We start from the raw sequence: 21252 nt of genomic DNA on the forward strand, positions 1-21252 counted from the left end.
TAATGCATATTTATCTAAATAAAAGTATTATTCTTTAAATAGTTTTCATTTGATATTTGTCACAGTATATGCTACATAAAATGATGGTAGTTGTACAAGCTTGTCAATTATATTTACTTGAGTTAAATTAAATTTTAGTATTGCTAGTAGTTATGTGACCTTAGACAAGTTTGAATTTTTCATAGCTGTAATTTACTTATTTGTAAAGTAAAATATCACCTACCTTATCTCAGACAATATGTATAAATCATATGGCATAGTTTCTGACACACAGTAGGAGGTTAATAAATGAGACTATAATGTTGGTTCTTCCTTTGACATCAATTATACTTGTAAAATACTAACTTCATAACAATTTCTTTAATATTCACATTGAATTAATGATAATAGCTAACATGCTAGTGCTCTGCATTTTAAAATGCTATAATTATCTCATTTAATCGAATTCATTTAGGATTATATGTAATTAAACTTTAAGTGTCATGAACTACATGTGTTATAATAATTATTTAAAAACAATGAGATACGTGTGAATATACTCCATAAACTTTGGATACTATGTTTAGTTGCTTAGGTTCACATCTTGACTCTAAAATTTATTAACAATATAACCTCAGTTTCTGATCTTGGGAAAAAAGTGACAACAACCTTAAAGAGTTGCTTAAAAAGAAAATAATGTGAAACAGTTTTGTAAACTCTGAATAATAATGCAAAAACTAATTAGTGTATTTTTGTTATTTTACCTATGACTTTGGTAGGATTTAATGCTATGCTTTAGTTAAGAGTAAAGAAAATGAAAATAAAGATAATCCAATACAATTTCAATGAAAACTCCCTAAAAACAAGCAAACAAATGAACAAAAACCCATGCTGGAATAAGTAGACAATAGTTCTAAATGAAAAATTTATAAAAGCCTATTTAATAAACCTTATTTTATTTCAGTTAGATTTATGAATAAGTCTGTGACCACCACAACACCTAAAAATGAATAAAATTTTCTATAACTTCCCTAAAATAGAAAAATGGCTAGAGCTCTTTATGTGTCAGACTATTTTTCTTTAAATAGCATTAGCATTAATTCTAAATGATACTAATATACAAAATAGGGAAAATAACTACAGAACAGCGTGGTTATTTACATGATTACAAGGGGTCACAAAGGGTCTATGTGTGTGACTATTCAATGTTTTAAAACATTTCCATGATAAAAAGGAAACATACAAAACATTACATACCTTTGTGTATAATGATTTCTAAATCATAATTTTATAAAATGACTGTAAACAAACAATATGTTGAATACTGCCAACAGAACTGTATGGTGATTTTTAAGCCTTTTTGGAAAGCTATCAAACACCGCCATCTAGGAAACTTGTGCTATTCATGGATTGGTTGGTAAAAATGTTCAGCCAAATGAATGTAAGAAAACTTACAATTGTTGGCTTTTGCCTACCGTACCAAGATCAGCCTTAAGATCTGTTGGCAGACTTAACTTTCTTGATCCTTTAACTGAAACAACAGAAAAAGGAAAAAGGCAGTTGTTAATAATATAAAATTAAAGAGGAATGTGGGGATAGTATGTTTTACAGTATAATTATTAAAACCCTGATGAACATTACATTTAGTGAGCATGTATGGAAGCAGAAATATTGTTCCAATATTAGTGTTTTGCAACTCAGTAGTAAATATTTAAAATGCAAACAGAAACATGTGAAAAGCAATTGTCTTACATTAAATAAGTGTATCTTTATATAATTGTTTTCATATGTGGTGTGACAAGTAATTTCTTATTTAATTTGGAAAGAACCAATAATTAATTTTAGACAAATCTAATAGGTAAAGAGATATTGCAACAAATGTATAAGGTCATATAAAACATAAAAATGAAACGTGTAAAAACTGATCAGCTCTGTCAACATTGTTTCTTCTAAATAGGAAGAAGAAAATTCTATTACATATGATTTAGTCAAGCAAATTTTACTATGTCTGGTAGATGAAATGATGACATCAGTACTGAATACTATAATGTTGCATGAAGTAGGTAAGATAATCTTGAAAATATAAAATATTTGAAAATAAACGTAATTATATTACATAAATCAAGTTATCTAAAAAATGCCTGCATAAACTAAGAAAACCTCTACAATTTATTTGAAAACTTTCCCCTTATCATTTATTTGCTAATGAGATTTTTACATAGGCACTTTATAAAATATTTAACTGTAAAGCATGTTATCAAAGAAAAAAATGCATTTGGAAAAATCACATTGGAAATCTATCTGTCAATAATTACTATAAGACCCAAATCTACTACCAATTAATTTATAAGTTAACTTTGTTATGAGTTATTTTCTTTACAACCTGAAATTATTTGTAAATGAAGAATTAAGATAATAAGAGCAGAAAGAATACTCAATTTAAAATCAGAAAACATGTTTCACAGATTTCTGAATTGTTACTACCTAGTTATAAAACTTTGGGAAAATCCTTTTATCAATCTGCAGCTTAATGTTCTTATCTGTCAAGTAACATTGTTGACAAGATCTGTCATGTTTCAGCTTAAATATTTATAATATTTTATAATAGGTTTTATAAACATAAATATACTTTTCATGTGTCACATGAAATATGACTTGTCTTCTGATTTTTTTAAAAAAATCATTTAAAAATTTAAAATCCATTCTTAATTCACAAGTCATACCAAAATAGGTGGCAAGCTGGATTTGGCTCACAGGCTGTAGTTTGCTGACTGTAATTTGTCACAGAAAGAAAACATAAATATGGCTGGGTGCAGTGGCTCATGCCTGTAATACAACACTTTGGGAGGCCAAGGTGGGTGGATCACCTGAGGTTGGGAGTACAAGACCAGCCTGACTAACATAGTGAAACCCCGCCTCTACTAAAAATACAAAATTAGCCGGGCATGGTGTCACATGCCTGTAATCCCAGCTACTTGGGAGGCTGAGGCAGGGGAATAGCTTGAACCCGGGAGGTGGAGGCTGCAGTGAGCCCAGATTGCACCATTGCACTACAGCCTGGGCAACTAGAGTGAATCTCCGTTACAAAAAAAAAGAAAGAAAGAGAGATAACATAAATATTATCACTCTCATAAAATATTATCAGCAGGTAGTTGTCTCCATAAAAAGATATTAAAAATAATCCTATTAAGAGGAAGTCAAATCAGATTTTAATAATTTGGGTTTATAATGAGCACAAACAGATACTATTTATTGAAATATGACAAATTCAAAAATATATGCAATAATTATGCTTCAGAAAAGGTCTGTTTTGCCAACTGATTCATAATTTAGATAGACTGAGTGGGTAGGGTATTTATTATTTAAAATAATCTTTCATTTAATTTTTTAAGAGGAACTCACTTGTTATAATGTAAGGATTTATTTCTTAATTTGTCTTTTTCATTGTTTCTGTATTGTTTTAAAATAAGGTATTCAATATATCTATATATAATAGTATTATTTACCTCCAAATAGATTACAAAGAATTTTACAAAAAGAGAATAGTCTCTGCCTAGTATCAGTAAGTTCAGATTTATAGCTGAACAGTGTATGCAATCACAGATGTCTTCCTATTCCCCACTGATCTTTCTGTTGGAAAATTCATCTGGTTTCTATTGATTGGTGCAAAATTAATTGTGTTTTTTGCCATTGCTTTTAATGGCAAATAAAAATAGATGTTTAATAAAGTGCCTAATGCAAAGATTTCATTAGCAAATAAATAATAAGGGGGAAGTTTTCAAATGGATTAGGAAGAAAAATAGGAGTTTTCTTAGTTTATTCAGACTTTTTTAGATAACTTGATTTATAATAACATAATATAATTAAAAGTAATGGCAAAAAGCACAAGTAATTTTGCACCAACCTAATAGTATCTGATTACTCTGGCTCTCAAATCTGCTCCACTTTTTGGGATTCCCTTCCCCACTTCCTACCATCTACCTTTCTGGCATTTTGTAGACTACTTCCTACCTGAAAACTGGGGCCACCCTCACCTCACACATAATGTCCTCAATTGCATAACTGAAAGAAAGAAAAGGAATGACTAGATTGTGAGATTAATTAGGGAGCTTCCTTAATAACAGTGTTAACAATAGGCCTCTGTTATTTGTGCACAAAATGATCTTCCTTCTCAGCTGTCCAACTAGTAAAACTCCTCATCATCCTCAAGATAGCTAAAAAATCACTTCCTTTCTGCAAGTAGCTTCAAACTTAAGGCTGCATTTGGATCTTTTAAGTTCCATAGAGCCTGTGCACATCTGTATTGTTACACGTAACACATTTCATTGTACTTGATATTTTTACTCTGTTATCCACTAACATCCTGAAACCCTGAGTTTTCCAAAGATAGGGACTGTATTTCCAGTATCTAGTAAAGTATTGGCAAAAAGTAGTTATGTAGTGTTTGTTGACTGAATGTTGAACAGTATAATAAGAGAGCAGGAGTGAATATTCTACAGAAAGCCGAGCAGACTGAGAAAATACATTCAGGCAAATGTTAGAGAATAAGTTACAGAGTAACATTTGAGAAATTTGGGTTATGAGATGCATAAGGCAAGAGAGAGTAAAAGGCAAGTAGTCTTGGAAATGCATAGAAAGAAAACAAATACTTATTAATCTATGTAATATGTTTATGGGAATATAGCTCTCCAAATTTCTTCATTTTTACTGTTATTTCAGTTAATGCATATGCATCACTATCATTTTGTATTATTAGTTAAAGGGGAATAAAGAAATAGGAACTTTACTACTCACTGGCTGAGCACACTATGCAGGGAAGAAAGCTGAAGAATCCTGGGTCAAAGGAATTTTAGAGATCATCAAGTCCAATATCCTACTGAACGTGAGTATTTGTCCTACAACTATTTTTTTTTTTTTTTTCTGAGATGGGAATCTTGCTGTGTTGCCCAGGCTGGAGTGCAGTGGTGCGATCTCGGCTCATTGCAACCTTCTCCTTCTGGGTTTAAGGGATTCTCCTGCCTCAGCCTGCCGAGTAGGTGGATTACAGATGCCTGCCACCATGCCCAGTTACTTTTTGTACTTTTAGTAGGAATGGGGTTTCACCATGTTGGTCAGGTTAGTCTTGAACTCCTGACCTCAAGCAATCCACTAGCCTCGGCCTCGCAATGTGCTGGGATTACAGGCGTGAGCCACCATGCCTGGCCCATACAACATTCTTGACTTTCTATTTGAGTATTTCCATGATAGTATCTTCAAAAGTATAAAAAAATTCTAATTTGGGGTTGCTATAATTACCACAAAATTTCCTCCCACTCAAGCTAAAGTACTTTTCTTTACTACTTACTGATTTATCTCAGTTCTTGCCTCTGGACCAATAAAGAGTAATTAGCTGATTCTTGCTCCCACATGCCAGATCTTAAAGTACCTGGCGACTTAGTGGACTCCTCCAGGTACCCTTAGGTTAGCAGGAATTTGTATTTTAAGAAGCATTGCAGCTTATACTGACATCAATAGGTTGACAGATGACATTTCAAAAAGCAATCTTTTAAGTCTTCATGAGTATTAACCAACGCACAGGACTTTTACTCAGGGTACTTCCATACAAGAGAAGCCATATTGTTCTTAGTTGTTGAATTAGACATAGATGTGCATACAGATACATATAATATGTATATAACTTTTCTGGGCTTTTTAATGTGATTATGATTAGTTTTTTTGAGTAATTAAAATTTTTCATCACATTTTTTAATCTTCCATTTTCTAATGAGGAATAGACAGTGGCAGTTACAAGGAATAGTAGTGTCCCTACTAGGAGAGGCTAGATGCATTTTTTTCCCCCTTTGTACAGCTCCACATAGACATAATCTTGCTTTCTTCCATGGTAGGTTTCCTGGCATTTGATGAAGTGAAGCCTAGTTTTTAAGAAAACAAATGAGCTGTATTCAAATCATGACTCAACCATCTGCCCTGGGCTAATAGTTACTTCATTTCAGAAAGATTGATGCTTCCCTTCCTCTGTAAAATAAGGATAATAATAGTCTATACTTCATAAGACTCTTGTCAGGATTAATGAAAGAAATGTGTGTAAAGCCCTAGAATGTTGCATAGTATATGGCAAGCATTCAATGTTAGCTATTATTTTCATTATTAAACTTAGTTGGCAAGAAAAAATTGTCATTCTACAGTATTCTGTGCCAGAAATAATTTATCTGGGTAACATGTTCTACTGAAAATCTAGTGCCTAGGATTAAATAGCATACTTGATAAAGCCTCCAATTGTATATAATACTGTTACTTCCTCTGCACTATAGAATATCCTAAGATTCCACTGTCTTTTCAAGAGTGACACCACAAACTTGATTTATAATGGGCTTATTTATTTTCTGTAGAAATCTCCTTAAGTCACATTGTGTATCCTCACATCAAATGGTCTCTTTAATCCTTCACACTCTGAAAAACTCCCTGTCTTGGCTCACAAAAGTAACACAGTGAAAAGTACCATATGTAATCCAGTTGGAGTAAGGGAATATTAACACAGCAAGTGTTAGAATGCTAATAATTTGAATTATTGTGCCCACAGTCCTGTTAGATTATGGGCAAATTGTCAGGAAATTTTTGTTACTTTAACATGCTGTGGCATATTTTTGGAAAATAGAAACAACATCAAAAACAAAAGAAAGAAAATTTGTAGAATTATACACTAAAAATGTGAATGTTATTCTACATAAATTATATATAGTCATATTTATTATAAATTTAATAAATATAACTAAAAAAAGAAACAAAATACATAGGAAAGCATCCTCACAGATTGGGTTAATCACTTACCTAATGACATGTATCAAATTCTGAATTACCTAGAAATTGTTAAGTCGTATAGCATGAGAGACTAAAAATTATGAAAATGTAATCATAAGGATTCACTGATGGCAAAATACATAATAATAGTTATCTATAAATTCTGGCCTAAAGATCAGATGATGGCCTAGCCTCACAACAGCAGCAGATTATAAACCTTTGCAAAAGTATTCATCTCTGCTCCTAGACTCATTCTTATCAAATTTACATTCAATTATAGTATTTACTGCAGAGTAATCAATAGTCTGGTGACTTACATGAGAATGAGGTTTTATACTTATCCCTAAATAAAAATGGAATTGCAGGCATTACAATATGGTTTTGTCTAGGGGCTTCATGTGTCTTGATTGTATCGTTTTCTTCAATCATTTGAATATTAACATGCATTTTTGCTAACTCCTAATTCAATTCAAAGCCGATGGATAGTGCAGCCTGGTTCATCACAAGGATTTTTGCATTGGCTTCAGATAAGTCTCAGTCAGATCACTGGTTCTACATGTGAATTAAAATTTTAGAAACAGATTAAACCCTGAATCAAAATCTGCATATGGCTACTACTTTAATGGGAGATACCACAAAGAGATAGGTTAGAAGTTTCTAATTCAAAGCTTCTGATTAGTTGTTTCTTATTTTGAAATGACAGTATTTACTTTTGATTTCCAGTGAAGAATTTTTACTTTGTATGGCTATGCTACAATGAATATTTAGAAGTATAGAATGGTCAAAGGGACCAAGGTGAGTCTTTTCAGGCCATGAATGTTTACCACTGCTTTTATAATAACCATTACTATATATTATTGAGCATCTGCGTTCTCACTGGCACACAATTAAGTGTAAGAAACCTGCTAAAGTTATCATTGTAGAAAGTGACAGGGTAAGGTCAAATTTTTCTCCAAAATTGAATTCAAAGCTATGGTACTGTGTGGTCCAGATATATTCTTTAAAATAAATAAATACAACATTAAGTTAAAATACAAGTTGCTTACATTAAAATGTTTTTAGTTTATGTACTTATGAATTTATCTATTTACTGATTAACTGACTGGTTGGAATATAGCAACAAATTTCATTTGTCTCTCTCTTTCTCTAAACCAGAAACTAAGGTAAGACAAAAACACCTGGTATGAATATAGACAAAGTTAAAAATGAAAAACAAAAACAAAAACAAGCATTCTGGGGTTACTGTGCCAAGGTAGAGCCATGAAAAGCCTACATACCTCTAATTTTGTTGCAATTTTCTCCTTTTTCACCAAGATAAGGTTAAGATAAAACTGGCCAAAGAGATATTCTTTTATTAGAATTTGCTCCAGCATAACATTGTTTAATGTCGTGATTCTACTTTCATCTTAAAAATGTAATATATTTCTATTTGGACAATGTTAATGAATCAATGACTATTAATATAATATACTTGTTCAATAATTATAAAACTTCATTTCTGTTTAGGTTAACGTCTATTTTGAATTATAAACTTACAGGGATAACAGTTTTTCAACTCATTTTTTTTCAGTGTACATAATAGGAGGCCAAATAATTTGGGCCAAATAACCAGAGGCCCTTGAAGTCTGAAGACTTGGGTTCAGACTAAGCCATTACTAGCAGGGTGACCTTGGGAAAGCTTCAGAATTTTTTCTTAGCCATAATTTCTCCATTCATATGAAATAAGAACAATACTAATATTATACAGATATTGTAAGGATTAAAGATAATACATATGAAAAATATCTTGTTTGCTTTAAAGTCCTATACAAATGTTGATTATTATTTTTAGCAAAAAAGGCTTAATATATTCAAAAGGTGATAATGCTGTTGATTTATGAATTGTAAGAACTAAAAATTATTTTAAAAATCAGCTTTTCCTGAAACTTTAATGGTAAACTATATTTTTTCTGATGTTTCATGCAATGTATATTTCCGAAGTTCTATTAAATTTCTCTGTTAAAACATTTCACAGCTCAGCTACTTTTCACTTTCGCACTGTTTCAATGTCACATAATTTTAACTGAGTTTTTTTTGTAATTCGTATATTAATTTTTACTATTTGATTTAATTTAATTAATGAACAGTAGGGAAAAGGCACAGGCTTTAGAAACAAATATAACTAACTTGGAATTCCACCTCTACTCACTTACTCTGAGCTTTAGTTTTCTCATCAAAAAAGGCATATCCCAGGGGTGTTGTATTGTATAAGAAAAAAACAAAATACTGTTTGAAAAATTGTAGATAACTATTATCTCTAAATTCCTTGGCTACTGACTTTATTTGGGGACTAGAATGTTAATAATTCATGCTTTGTAGTGTAAAATTGACTAGAATCATTTCGCAATGAATGCCTAATTTAAGGAGACTGTACAACTTGTGTTTGAGTGTTTTTTTTTTTTTTTTTAACCCTATGAGATAGCATGGGTAAAAGAAAGCAAATGTCAAAGACTGCATAAAATTTAGACTATAGGACCTTCCTTTCTATTCACTATTTTCGAGAGATAACATTATCTCTTTGAGGCAGTTTTTAACATAAAGCTTCCATGATTATAATAATGGTTTCTGATTATAGAAAAAAATTCATGGTATTATAAAGAATTACAGAGAAGTTTTAAAAAATCTCACTACTGTCTGGCTCCTAAGATTTTGCTCTGTTTGACCCCTCCCTACTTTATTACAGGTCTGATAAAACTATTCAGGTTTTGAGTACAAAAACAACACTACCAAAATTTCATGGAGCATTTCAAAACATTTCACAAAAGCCTTAGGGGTTCCTATTTCATATCTCATGAAGTAAGTGTCTCTGGCTTTAGTAATTGCTTCAGGGAAATGTGTTTTCATACATGATGAAGGACTTGTGTTTTCAGCACAACAAAAAAGAAAGTTTAGAGACAAGCTGTGAAGTCTAGAAAATTGTGGATATTTGAATAACTTATTTGTTCATAAAAGAGATTTTCATCTTTCCCTGGCAAGTGATGTACTTGATTCCTCTATCTCATAGCTGATATTTCATTCTTATAAAAGTCTGGTGTTGACTCAGGGGTTCTGGTAGCAAGTCCTAAAGGAAGGAAGTACAAAACTATTGGCAGGCAGTATCATAGCCTAAGTGAACCAAGAATTTTAACCTTAAAGTTGATTTTCATAATAACTATTTTGAAAGATCTGTATTTTGTACCTTTATCTAAAATAAAGATAAATACTATCCCAAGAGAAGACTGTTCGGAGGGAGAAGAAAGGTTTCTGGAGACTATAAGAGGACTTTAGACACATAGGATTGCCCAGAAGGATCATTCAAACTAAGCTGTAAGACCAAGCTCTGGCTCAATCCTAAGAACAACAGAGTTTGGTACTCCTTTGTTAGTATTTGTGACTAACCCCTATGATATTTTAATAAAGACATATATTTCTACCATCCTACCCTTCACTTGAACTTGATAGCATAATAAATCTGTTGTAGATTTTGCATTGAGAATTATGAAGGTGAATGTCTATACAGGTAGCAGAAGTGTCAGGACCTAATGCTAGTATAGAAAAAGATATTAATCCAAGTAAAGAATTAGAAAAAAGGCATACATTCAAGTAGGACATTAGAAAACAAACTACTTTTGGAAGGACACAGCCCCACAGTTGAAAGCTTGGTAAGTTTTCAATTCTTTGTCCAAATAAGAAGGATCTGTTTTCTTTAAGAGATTGTAGTCCTGTACCAGATTGTTAGCACTTACCCTCTTGGGAGGTGAATTTGTAGTGCAAGTTGGTGAGTGAAAAAAGGTTGTACAGCCTTTAAAAAAGTATGAATAATTTATATAATTAAGGTTTAATGTTTATTTCTTCATTTGAAGTATGCTTTTGTTCATTAGTCAATCCTCAGTGGATAGCATAATGTCTAGCTGTAGAAACTGGAAATTATTTGATGTATAGTTGAGTGAATGAATAGATAATATAAAGCTTTATATTATCTTGGAAACTGAGAACACTGGATTCCATTTGACTCAACGGATTCTTCCAGCTCCAGTATCTACTCTTTTCTCCTGCATTATCCTCAAGGAAATGTTTAAGTCTGAACCCTCACTCTACTTTACCTGTAGTTCACTGGGGTATAAGGAAGTCTGAGATCCACATAGAAAATCATAGTTATAACCTTTCACCATATACAAAATTGAACTTGAGATTGGTTAAATATTTTAATGTAAGACCTCAAACAATAAGAATCCCAAAAGAAAACCTAGGAAACACCATTGTGGACACTGGCCTTGAAAAATAATTTATGACTTAAATCCTCAAAAACAATAGCAACAAAAACAAAAATTGATGAGCGGGACCTAATTAAACTAAAGGGCTTCTGCACAGCAAAAGAAACAATCAATAGGGTGGACAGGCAAACCACATAATGGGAGAAAATATTCACAACCTACACATCCAATTAAGTTATAATATCCAGAATCTCTAAGTCAAACAATTCAACAAGCACGAAACAAATTCTCCGTTAAGAAGTAGACAAAAGACATGAACAGACACTTCTAAAAAGAAGACACAAGCAGCCAACAAACATATGAAAAAATGCTCAACATCATTCATTAATCATTAAAGAAATGCAAATCAAAACCACATTAAGATACCATCTTAAACCAGTCAGAATGGGTATTATTAAAAAGGCTGAGTGTGGTGGTTCACGCCTGTAATCCCAGTACTTTGGGAGGCTAAGGCGGGTGGATTATAAGGTCAAGAGATTGAGATTATCCTGTTCAACGTGGTGAAATCCTGTCTCTAATAAAAATACAAAAATTAGCTGGATGTGGTGGTGCCCACCTGTAGTCCCCGCTACTTGGAAGGCTGAGGCAGGAGAATCACTTGAACCTGGGAGGTGGAGGTTGCAGTGAGCCGAGATCATGCTACTGCACTCCAACCTGGGTGACAGAGCGAGACTCCATCCCCCCGCTCCCCCCCCCCCAAAAAAAAGGAAGAGAGAAAAGTCAAGAATAGTATTGGCTCTTAAATGCTATGTATAATTTTGTTTTTTTAAAGGGAGATATACTCAGATACAAACATAAGGATGGTCATTGTTAGAATGCATGAACTATTTTTGAGGGTATAAATCAATGATATTGTTATTAGGAGGGCATGGCTGCTTTTCTTAATTTCTCAAAAGTTAGACTGTATTACAACCTTTCTAGTTTCCTTTAATAACTCCTATTGATTCTAAAATGTTATCGAAACACTTTCATTACATTTTCATTCTTTTCTACCTCTAGAGACAATAAGTTTCATTAGTTTTGTAGCCTTAAATTTGCTTATTTCATAGTTATGTTTTAGTTTTATGTAATTGGGCTAAAAATTATGCATTCACCCAATCCATACCTTTTCTGATAATCAAGATTGGATGCAGCAATTCCTACAACAACGGTAAGAGATTGTAGAATGTAGTTTTAGGTATATGTGTGGCTATTGTATATGTATTATATTTATATTTTGGAAATGAAAATGGGCACATTGTCCTTTAAATGACCCTCTAATATAACACAATTAATTATCATTCTCTTTGATGGAAAATGAATAAAATCAGCAAATATTGTGATGATTTCCAATATTCTTATATAGTAAACTCCATTAGCACTTTTCCCAGAAGGATGCATTGCACATGGTTTAACAAATGTAACATTTAATGATTACAAAACTGTTATAAGGAAAAAAATCTCTCATTCCTCAATTATGAATACTTATAATTTAAAGTTTCTACTAAAGAAGAGTGGGATCTGCTCAGTAGGCCAGTATCAAGCAAAGTATTGAAGTGACAAAAGAATCTTATCACAATCCATCATTTCCCCAAGTAACATAATACAAAAATAGTCAAAATTTTCCTGCTTTCAAACAGTCCACTTAATTGCATGCACAGATTTCTAAGTCTGCTTGGAAATTAAAAATTAAGTGTAGTAGTTGTGGTGGTGTTTCTAAGTCTACCGTAACATTAACAAAAGAAGAAACATCGGGCCGGGCGCGGTGGTTCACGCCTGTAATCCCAGCACTTTGGGAGGCCGAGGCTGGTGGATCACGAGGTCAAGAGATCGAGACCATCCTGGTCAACATGGTGAAACCCCGTCTCTACTAAAAATACAAAAAATTAGCTGGGCATGGTGGCCTGTGCCTGTAATTCCAGCTACTCAGAAGGCTGAGGCCAGAGAATTGCCTGAACCCAGGAGGCAGATGTTGCAGTGAGCCAAGATTGTGCCATTGCACTCCAGCCTGGGTAACAAGAGAGAAACTCCGTCTCAAAAAAATAAAAATAAAAAAAGAAGAAGAAGAAGAAACATCATAGGTAGAGGGCTAAAAACAGCAAATTTACCAAAAACTTACAGCAATTATAATAATTAATTATGAATTATTGAAAGCCTTACCAATGAGACTAGGCATACACAAAAAAAGTCTACTTACACCACATCTATTCAACATTGTATTGAAGGCCCTAGCCACTTTCTTCCTTTAGAAGGAGAGAATGGAGATTTCATTTTCACAAGGGGTATACTTGGATACACAGATAATCCAAAGAATTTTACAAACTACAAGAATTAAGAAATAGATTTAGCAAGTTTTCTAGGTGCAAGCTCAATATACAAATATTAGTGTATTTTCATATTCTAACCACAATTAGAAAAAGAAATAAAAATAACACAATAATAGAAAAAAAACAAACACAAAGGAATAAATTCAATAAAAGATGTGCAAGACCTCTACAAAAAACCCCAAAAATATTGCCAGGAGAAAGCAGACAGACAAATAGAGATACTAAATGAAAAATTTAATATTTTTGAATATGTTAATTTTGCCCAGTTGAGCTATAGAGCCAATAAAATTGTAATCAAAATCTAAGCATTCGTGTGTGAACTGACAAATTCTTTCTAAAGTTATATGAAAATACAAAAAAGGTAGAACAGCTACAATGATCTTTAAAAATTTTTTAAAATTATTATTATGTTTAATGAGACAGGTGTTGCTATGTCGCCCAGGCTGGTCTCTAAATTCCTGGTCTCAAGTGATCCTCCCTCCTTGGTCTCCCAAAGTGCTGGGATTACAGGCATGAGCCACTGTGCCTGGCCAGCTATAACAGAATTTAAAGTTAGGTTATGTAAATTTGATTTAGGATATTGAAGATTTATAAATATGGGAAAATGTGATCAAAGTAATATTTTTAAAATATTAATTTTACAACATGACATGCAAAATTAATCATAAGAGGGACAGAGAGGAAGTACAGACACCTACTAGAATATTTGCATGATACCATAGATATGGAGCAATAAATACCTAAATTAGGGTGGTGTCAATGAGTATGCAAAAGGAAGGGTAAACAAATAAGACAATCTTTACAATAAAACCAATAGAATAAGCATTAAAAATTTATGACCAAAAGAAAAATTTACATAGGATTTAACTAGATTATATATAGTCTAGATTCCTGAAGAATAAGAATAAAGAACTAACAACTTTTCAGGGATGGAATATATTGAAGAAATGCTGCAATCCTAAATTAATTTCTACAAGTCAAAATTCACTGCTTTATAATGGTATTATTAAACTTTCATAAATTTGTACAAAGTTCAAATTAAAATAATGTAAATAAAAAGGAACTATAATTTCTTGTTACTCTGTAAAAACAGATCTAATGATTTTGATGCTTATATACTTACACAGAACTATATACACATTATAGAAAAATCAGAATTATCAAATATATAAAATTTTTAAAAAACAGGCAAACCACTCATAATCTTACCACCCAAAAATTACTGTTAATTTTTTTTAACATATAGTACCTTAACGATTTATCCCTAGGAATCTTTACTCTCACATTTTAAATATATTTTAATGGGTGCATACTTTATCTTGATGTTCTGCTTCACATCATGTTCTATTATCATTTTTCTTTGTCAATAAATATACATGTTTCCAAACTGTGGTCTAGAGGAATGGTATTATTTGCTCCTGCATATATACTGTATATTTCCCATTAATTCACTTCCAGCCAGAAGATACGTTTCTGTATATTATCAATTTTTATTTGATACTTAGTGTTATTAATGTATCTGCAAAATAACTTTCCTTTAAAATGTCTTTTAAAGTGTTCCACTTATACTTCTGATTTTAATTTTATTTTGAGACAAGCATATTTTAAAAGACATTTATTTGTATTTGATATTTAAAATCAAATTTGCTTACAGTAAATTTAATAAATGAAATTATACCTAATTACTAAAATTATAAATTTCACATTATAAGGATCATGAAAAAAAGCAATAGATTACTGCAGTGAATTACCAGAAGCCTGAAAAATGCCACTCACGTTTACCTGAGGTAGGAGACTTGCAGCGCTCAAGTTCTAGGGGAACTGGACTGTCATTCAGTTCAGTTAAACCTGAAAATACAATGAAATAAAATAAGATAAATTTTGCTAGCATTTTGTAGGTTATTTTTATTTCTTAATTCCTCTAAGTTTAAAAGGTTTTTTAAAATGTGAAAACTACTTTACCATGTCCAAGCTATGTCAATTATTCTGATTTTTAAAAAATATATTTTTATTAATTATTTTTCTTTTTTATAGAGACAGGGTCTCACTATGTTGCCCAGGCTGGTCTTGAACTCCTGGGCTCAAGCAATCCTCCCATCTCAGCTTCCCAAAGTGTTGGGCTTACAGGTGTGTGCCACCATGCCTGGCCTATTCTGAAAATTTGTTTAAACAAGTGATACAGGAAAAAATAAGACACAGTAACTGATCAACATACAAGAATATTTAAACATGGATGGTACAAAGACATAAAATCCCTTTTTATTATTTTTATAAGAAATAGCTACTTTAATAAGTGACCCAATTTCATTTGAAAATAGATAATAAATAATAAGAATTAGAAGGAATTTTTAAAATACCTAATCAAATATCCTTTCAGGAGATATGGTTTTTGGCTTTTAAAAGGTCTTTAAAAACTACTACAAATTCTAAATTGTATATTTATTTATAAAATGTAGTATTATATATTATGTACTGTATTGTGTTTAATAATATCAAATTCCTTATAAGCACTATATTTTTCTCTTATTTCTAATATTTCTTAATTTTTATTCTGCCACTTTTCTGACAAATACAATAGACACAACAGATTAATAAATATTTTATAATTCTCTCTACTTGCCAATCTATATTTTTATGGCATTTGTAAAATGTTCTTCATTATGGTTTTTCTTCCTTTGTTGGAAAGTCTCACACTTTTTCCTTTGTGAAATAAATATTCATAGTTTCTATTTTAATCTGTCTCCATGCTCAGAAGCACTTGAGAGCTATTTTCAATGACCAAAATCATCTTTGTTCCTATTCCTGCCCATCACCCTCTACTCTATACAATTTGAAGCAATAAGCTTGCTGTAGGTCCATAAAAATCACAGAATTTTGGAACTGAAAGGTGCCTTGTGACAAACTAGTCCAACTCTTGTGTTTTATAAGTGAGAAACTGTTAAGTTCAAAGAGTTTAAACTATTTATTCAAAGTCACAGAAGTAAGTCAATAACAGAGCTTGACTAGGACACAGAACTCACATTTTTATATACTATATTATTCTGCACTCAGATTTCGATTGCTTATAGAGCTCTAAATACCAACTGAAAAGCTTAAGTGTTTGTTCTGTTTCTTACTTCACTGAACATTTTCAAGACTTTCAATTTAATACTCATCCAATTTAAAATTTCTGTTTTATAACATAGTACACATAATATTTACTGATATAAATATTACCATTAATCTGGAAATAGGCATTCATCAAACTAAACTATCTTCAACACAGTCTTAACCTTAGATATAAAAATTAGATAGGAAAAAGTTTTGCTAAATAAGCAATAAATGTTAATCCACAGATTTGCTATAAGAGTTTTCCAGGAACTCCTTGAAAGTGTAGACTTAAACAGGCTGTGTTATCTGACAGCAAATTAGAAACAGCAGGTTATAAACAGGAGGAGAACTCGAAACATTAAGAAAAGTAATGTAGAACAACAGCCAAAGAATGGGCAGAGAAGGGAACTATGACTAGTGAGTGAGTTATCTGGGACCATTTAACAGAGGTGGGGGTTTTGCAGATCTCTGAAAGGCTTTTAAAGACATCACTATAAGTCAAGTCAGTGAATCAAATTTATCGAATGCCTACTGTGCCACACATTCTTTGTAGTTATAGTACTAACAGCAACAAATGTCTATTATTTTGTACCTAATTCTCGCTAAATACTTTATATACATTTTTTTCACACCTACCAATACAATGAGAAGGGGTTATAATATTAACCCCACCATACAGATAAGAGGAAAAAAAAGGAACTAAACTGAATATGGATCTAACAATAATAGTAAAACTACTTCCATGTGCCAATTTACAACGTCAAAAACCTAAAGTAGTTTTAGAGTCGTCATCATTAAATACTATACAGTTATTCAAAACAATCATTATTTAAAAATAAACATTTTTTGGACTATAGAAGTAATGCTTTGCCCCTCTAGAAAACTTGGAAGATACAGAAAAGTGATGGGGGGATTTAAAAATACATAATTTCATAATACTTTTGGCTTTTTCCTTCCTTCCTTTTTTTTTTTCCCTTGAGACAGAGTGTCACTCTGTCGCCCAGGCTGAAGTGCAGTGGTGCCATCTTGGCTTGCTGCAACCTCCTCCTCCTGGGTCTCAACCAATTCTCCTGCCTCAGCCTCCTGAGTAGCTGGGATTACAGGCGTGTGCCACCAAGCCTGGCTAATTTTTATATTTTTAGTAGAGACAAGCATTCACCATATTGGACAGGCTGGTCTTGAACCCCTGACCTCAAGTGAGCCACTTGCCTCGGCCCTCAAAGTGCTGGGATTACAGGTGTGAGCCACCACACCTGGCCCCTTCCAGGATGATTTTTAATCCAATAAAGATAGTTTCATATTCTGATTTTTCTAATAACATTTATTTCATAAACAATTCCACCATTTTAAAAAACTTTATAAAATCTTTATAAAAATATACCACACATTTTATCTAACAGTCCTCCACTGTGAAACATTTGGATTTTCTAGTCTTTATCACACCAAATAATGCTGCAATAAATGACTATATGTGAAAATCTTTGATTTATGTTTTGCTTTTAAAGAGTTCCATAATTTCCACTATGGTATGATAGGGGCTGTTCATTTTGCATTCTCTCTAGCAACTTACAGGAGTTCCAATTGCTCAATATCTCCACCAACACTGGGTTTTAAATTAAAATTTTAGTCCTTCTGGTCATAGTAATATCTTATTATGATTTTAATTTAAATTTCCCTGATGATTATTGATAGTTGGAACATTTTCATGTGCTTATTGGCTAATCATATATCTTCATGATCCTATCCCAATCTTTGGTTTCTTTTTTATGTTGCACTGCTTATATTTGTGTTATGTTGTAATAAGAATTCTTCATATATTTTAGGTAAGAATTATTTGTCAAAAATAGGCATTGTGAATATTTTCCTTCAGTATGTAATTTATCTTTTAATTTTCTTAATGGTGTCATTCTTTTTTTTCAGACAGTGTTGTTGCCCAGGGTTCAAGTGATTCTCCTGCTTCAGCCTCCCAAGTAGCTGGAATTACAGGTGTAATTACGTGGTGTAATGCCACCATGCCTGGCTAATTTTTGTACTTTTTAGTAGAGACATGGTTTCTTGGCCTTGGCCTCCAAAGGCACTAGGATTACAGGCATAAGCCACCACGCCTGGCCTCTTAATGGTGTCTTTTGATAAGCAGAAATTTAATTCACTTGAAGAACAATTTATAATAATTATTATTATTTCTTTTCAGATGGAGTCTTGCTCTGTCGCCCAGGCTGGAGTGCAATGGTGCCATCTTGGCTCACTGCAACCTCCGACTCCCCGGTTGAAGTGATTCTCCTGCCTCAGCCTCCCGAGTAACTGGGATTACAGGCATGTGTCACCACACCCAGCTAAGTTTTTGCATTGTTAGTAGAGACAGGATTTTACCATGTTGGCCAGGATGGTCTTGGTCTCTTGACTTCGTGATCTGCCTGCCTCAGCCTCCCAAAGTCCTGGGATTGTAGGCGTGAGACACCGCACCCAGCCAATTTATTATTTTTGAATTGTGATTTCTTTATGATTCCTAAGTAGTGGGTGCCAAACCTATGGTCATGAAGATGCTATTCTTTGGTTTTCTTCAAGAACTTTAAAAATGATTGATTGTGACATAAAGTAGGGATTAAAGTTCATTTTTCCTCTGATTTGTTTGCCCAGTCATTCCACCATTATTTGTTAAAAAGACTTTCGTTATTGATTTTTATTGGTGCCTTTGTCAAAAACAAGTTGGCCATGTATGTGTGGATCTATTACTAGACTTTTTATTCTGTAAGGATTGGTTTTTCTTTTTTCAGTTACCACACTACCATAATCAATGCAGCTTTAAGGTACATCTTGACATAAGGTAGTAAAGTCCTCCAATTTTGTTCCCTTTTCCAAGAGTGTTTTAGTTATTCTAAATCCTTTGCATTTCCATATAAATTTTAGGATCAATTTCTCAACTTCTAAAAATAATGTTAGGTTTTATTCTAGGATTGTGATAAACGTATAGCTTAATTTGATAGAATAAATATCTTTTAAAAATTGAGTCTTCCAATCTGTAAACATGGTAGTCCCCTCCATTTAAATAATTTTTTAAATGTTTCTTTCTGCAATATTTTGGAGATTTTGGTATTGAGGTCTTCTACATAGCATTTTTCTAGTCATCTAATTCTTTTTTGATCTGTCTAGTTCTTGTTTCCATTTTTAAAAGTGGAGTTTTGAAATTTCCAACAATTATTGTTATATTTCTCTTTTTGATCATGTTAGATATTGCTTCAGATATTTTTGTAACTGTTTTTTGGGACATGTATGTTCATAATTACTATATGATCTTGATTGACACTTTTATCATTATAAAAGCTCCCTCTTTATTTCTAGTGGAATTTTGTTTGCTTTAAAATCTATTTTTTAAATGGTATTAGTAATGTAACTTCAGTTTTCTTATGGCTGTTGTTCATATGTTCTTTTTCCATTCATTTTCAACATATTTACATCTTTAAATCTAATATCTCTCTCATAGACAGCATATAGTCAGATCTTGACTTTTAAAAAGAAATCTCATAAACTATGTCTTTTGATTGGATTGTTGGGATTAAACAATAGTTTAATAGTTGGGCTACACTTGTCCTTTTCCTTTTGGTTCTCTCTGTCTCTTTTCTTATTCTGAGCCACTAATCCTCTTTTACTGCTTTGTTTGGCATTAAGTAAATATTTTCTTGTGTAGCATTTCATTCCTTTAATTAATCTTTCACCATATATTTTGGAGATTTTCTAGTGGAAAAAGTTACCATATACATCTTAGAACTTATTGTATACATCTTATCAAAGTCTACTTCAGATGTATACTGACTTAATTCCAGTGAGATACAGAAATGTTAATTTTTAATAGCTGTATTCCCTCTTATGTGCTGTTATTGGTATACAAATTAAATCTATATATTTTACAAACCCAATAAAACATTATAATTACTACTTTATATACCTTTATTTCTTTTATAAAAGCTAAGAAATAAGAGCAAGCATACATTTATAACCTCCTTATTTACCATTTTTTGTTATCTTTATTTGTTCTGGTGAATCCAGGCTATCATCTGGAATAATCTGTTTAAACATAACTTTGCTCCCACTCAGTTCCTTTGTACTGTTATTGACAGATGTATTTTATTTCTATATGTAATAGATCCCCAAATAACAATTATATATATGTTGTTTTATAATCTGTGTTAAAAATAAGCTAAGAGAAGAAATAATGTATTTATACTCTTTCATAATTACATAGTTACCTTAACAATGCTCTTTGTTCCTTTGTGTAGATTTAAATTAAAATCTAGGTTCACTTTCTTTCAGCCTGAAAAGCTTCCTTCAGTATTTCTTGTAAGGTGGCTCTGCTAGTAATATATTCTCTCAGTTTTTGTTTATCTGACAATGACTATTTCACCTACATTTTGGAAAAATACTTTTGCTGGATATGAGTTTTTCTTTAAATTTTATTTTAAGTTCTGGGGCACATGTGCAGGATATGCAGGTTTCCTGCATATGTAAATATGTGCCATGGTGTTTTGCTGCACTTATCAACCCATCATCTAGGCATTAAGCCCCACATACATTAGCAATTTATTCTAATGCTCTACCTCTCGCTGTCCCCACAACAAGCCCAGTGTGGGGTGTTTCTCTCTGGATATGTTTCTTGAATGACAGTATTTTCCTTTGACAATTTGAATATGCCGTCCCATTACCTTCCGGCCTCCATTGTTTCTGATGAGCTGCTAATCTTGTAAGAGTTCCATGTATGTGACAAGCAATTTTTCACCTATTGCTTTCAAGAT

General features: G+C 32.2%; 1 protein-coding gene across 7 annotated transcripts in view; it reads right to left on the minus strand.

The window, feature by feature from the left end:
* STXBP5L (syntaxin binding protein 5L) overlaps positions 1-21252 on the minus strand; it is a 413694-nt gene that overhangs the window by 82057 nt on the left and 310385 nt on the right. For 5 of the 7 annotated variants that reach the window (XM_074404291.1, XM_074404290.1, XM_074404292.1 and 2 more), the window contains 2 exons: positions 15158-15223; positions 1460-1510 (listed from right to left, as the gene is read on the minus strand). In XM_074404291.1, coding sequence (XP_074260392.1) covers positions 1460-1510; positions 15158-15223 — 117 coding nt within the window. The remainder of the gene's footprint in view (positions 1-1459; positions 1511-15157; positions 15224-21252) is intronic. The other 2 variants (XM_074404288.1, XM_074404293.1) reach the window with 1 other exon arrangement.

The sequence above is a fragment of the Saimiri boliviensis genome, chromosome 8, assembly GCF_048565385.1.
Source record: "Saimiri boliviensis isolate mSaiBol1 chromosome 8, mSaiBol1.pri, whole genome shotgun sequence".
In the NCBI taxonomy this organism is placed as follows: Eukaryota; Metazoa; Chordata; class Mammalia; order Primates; family Cebidae; genus Saimiri; species Saimiri boliviensis.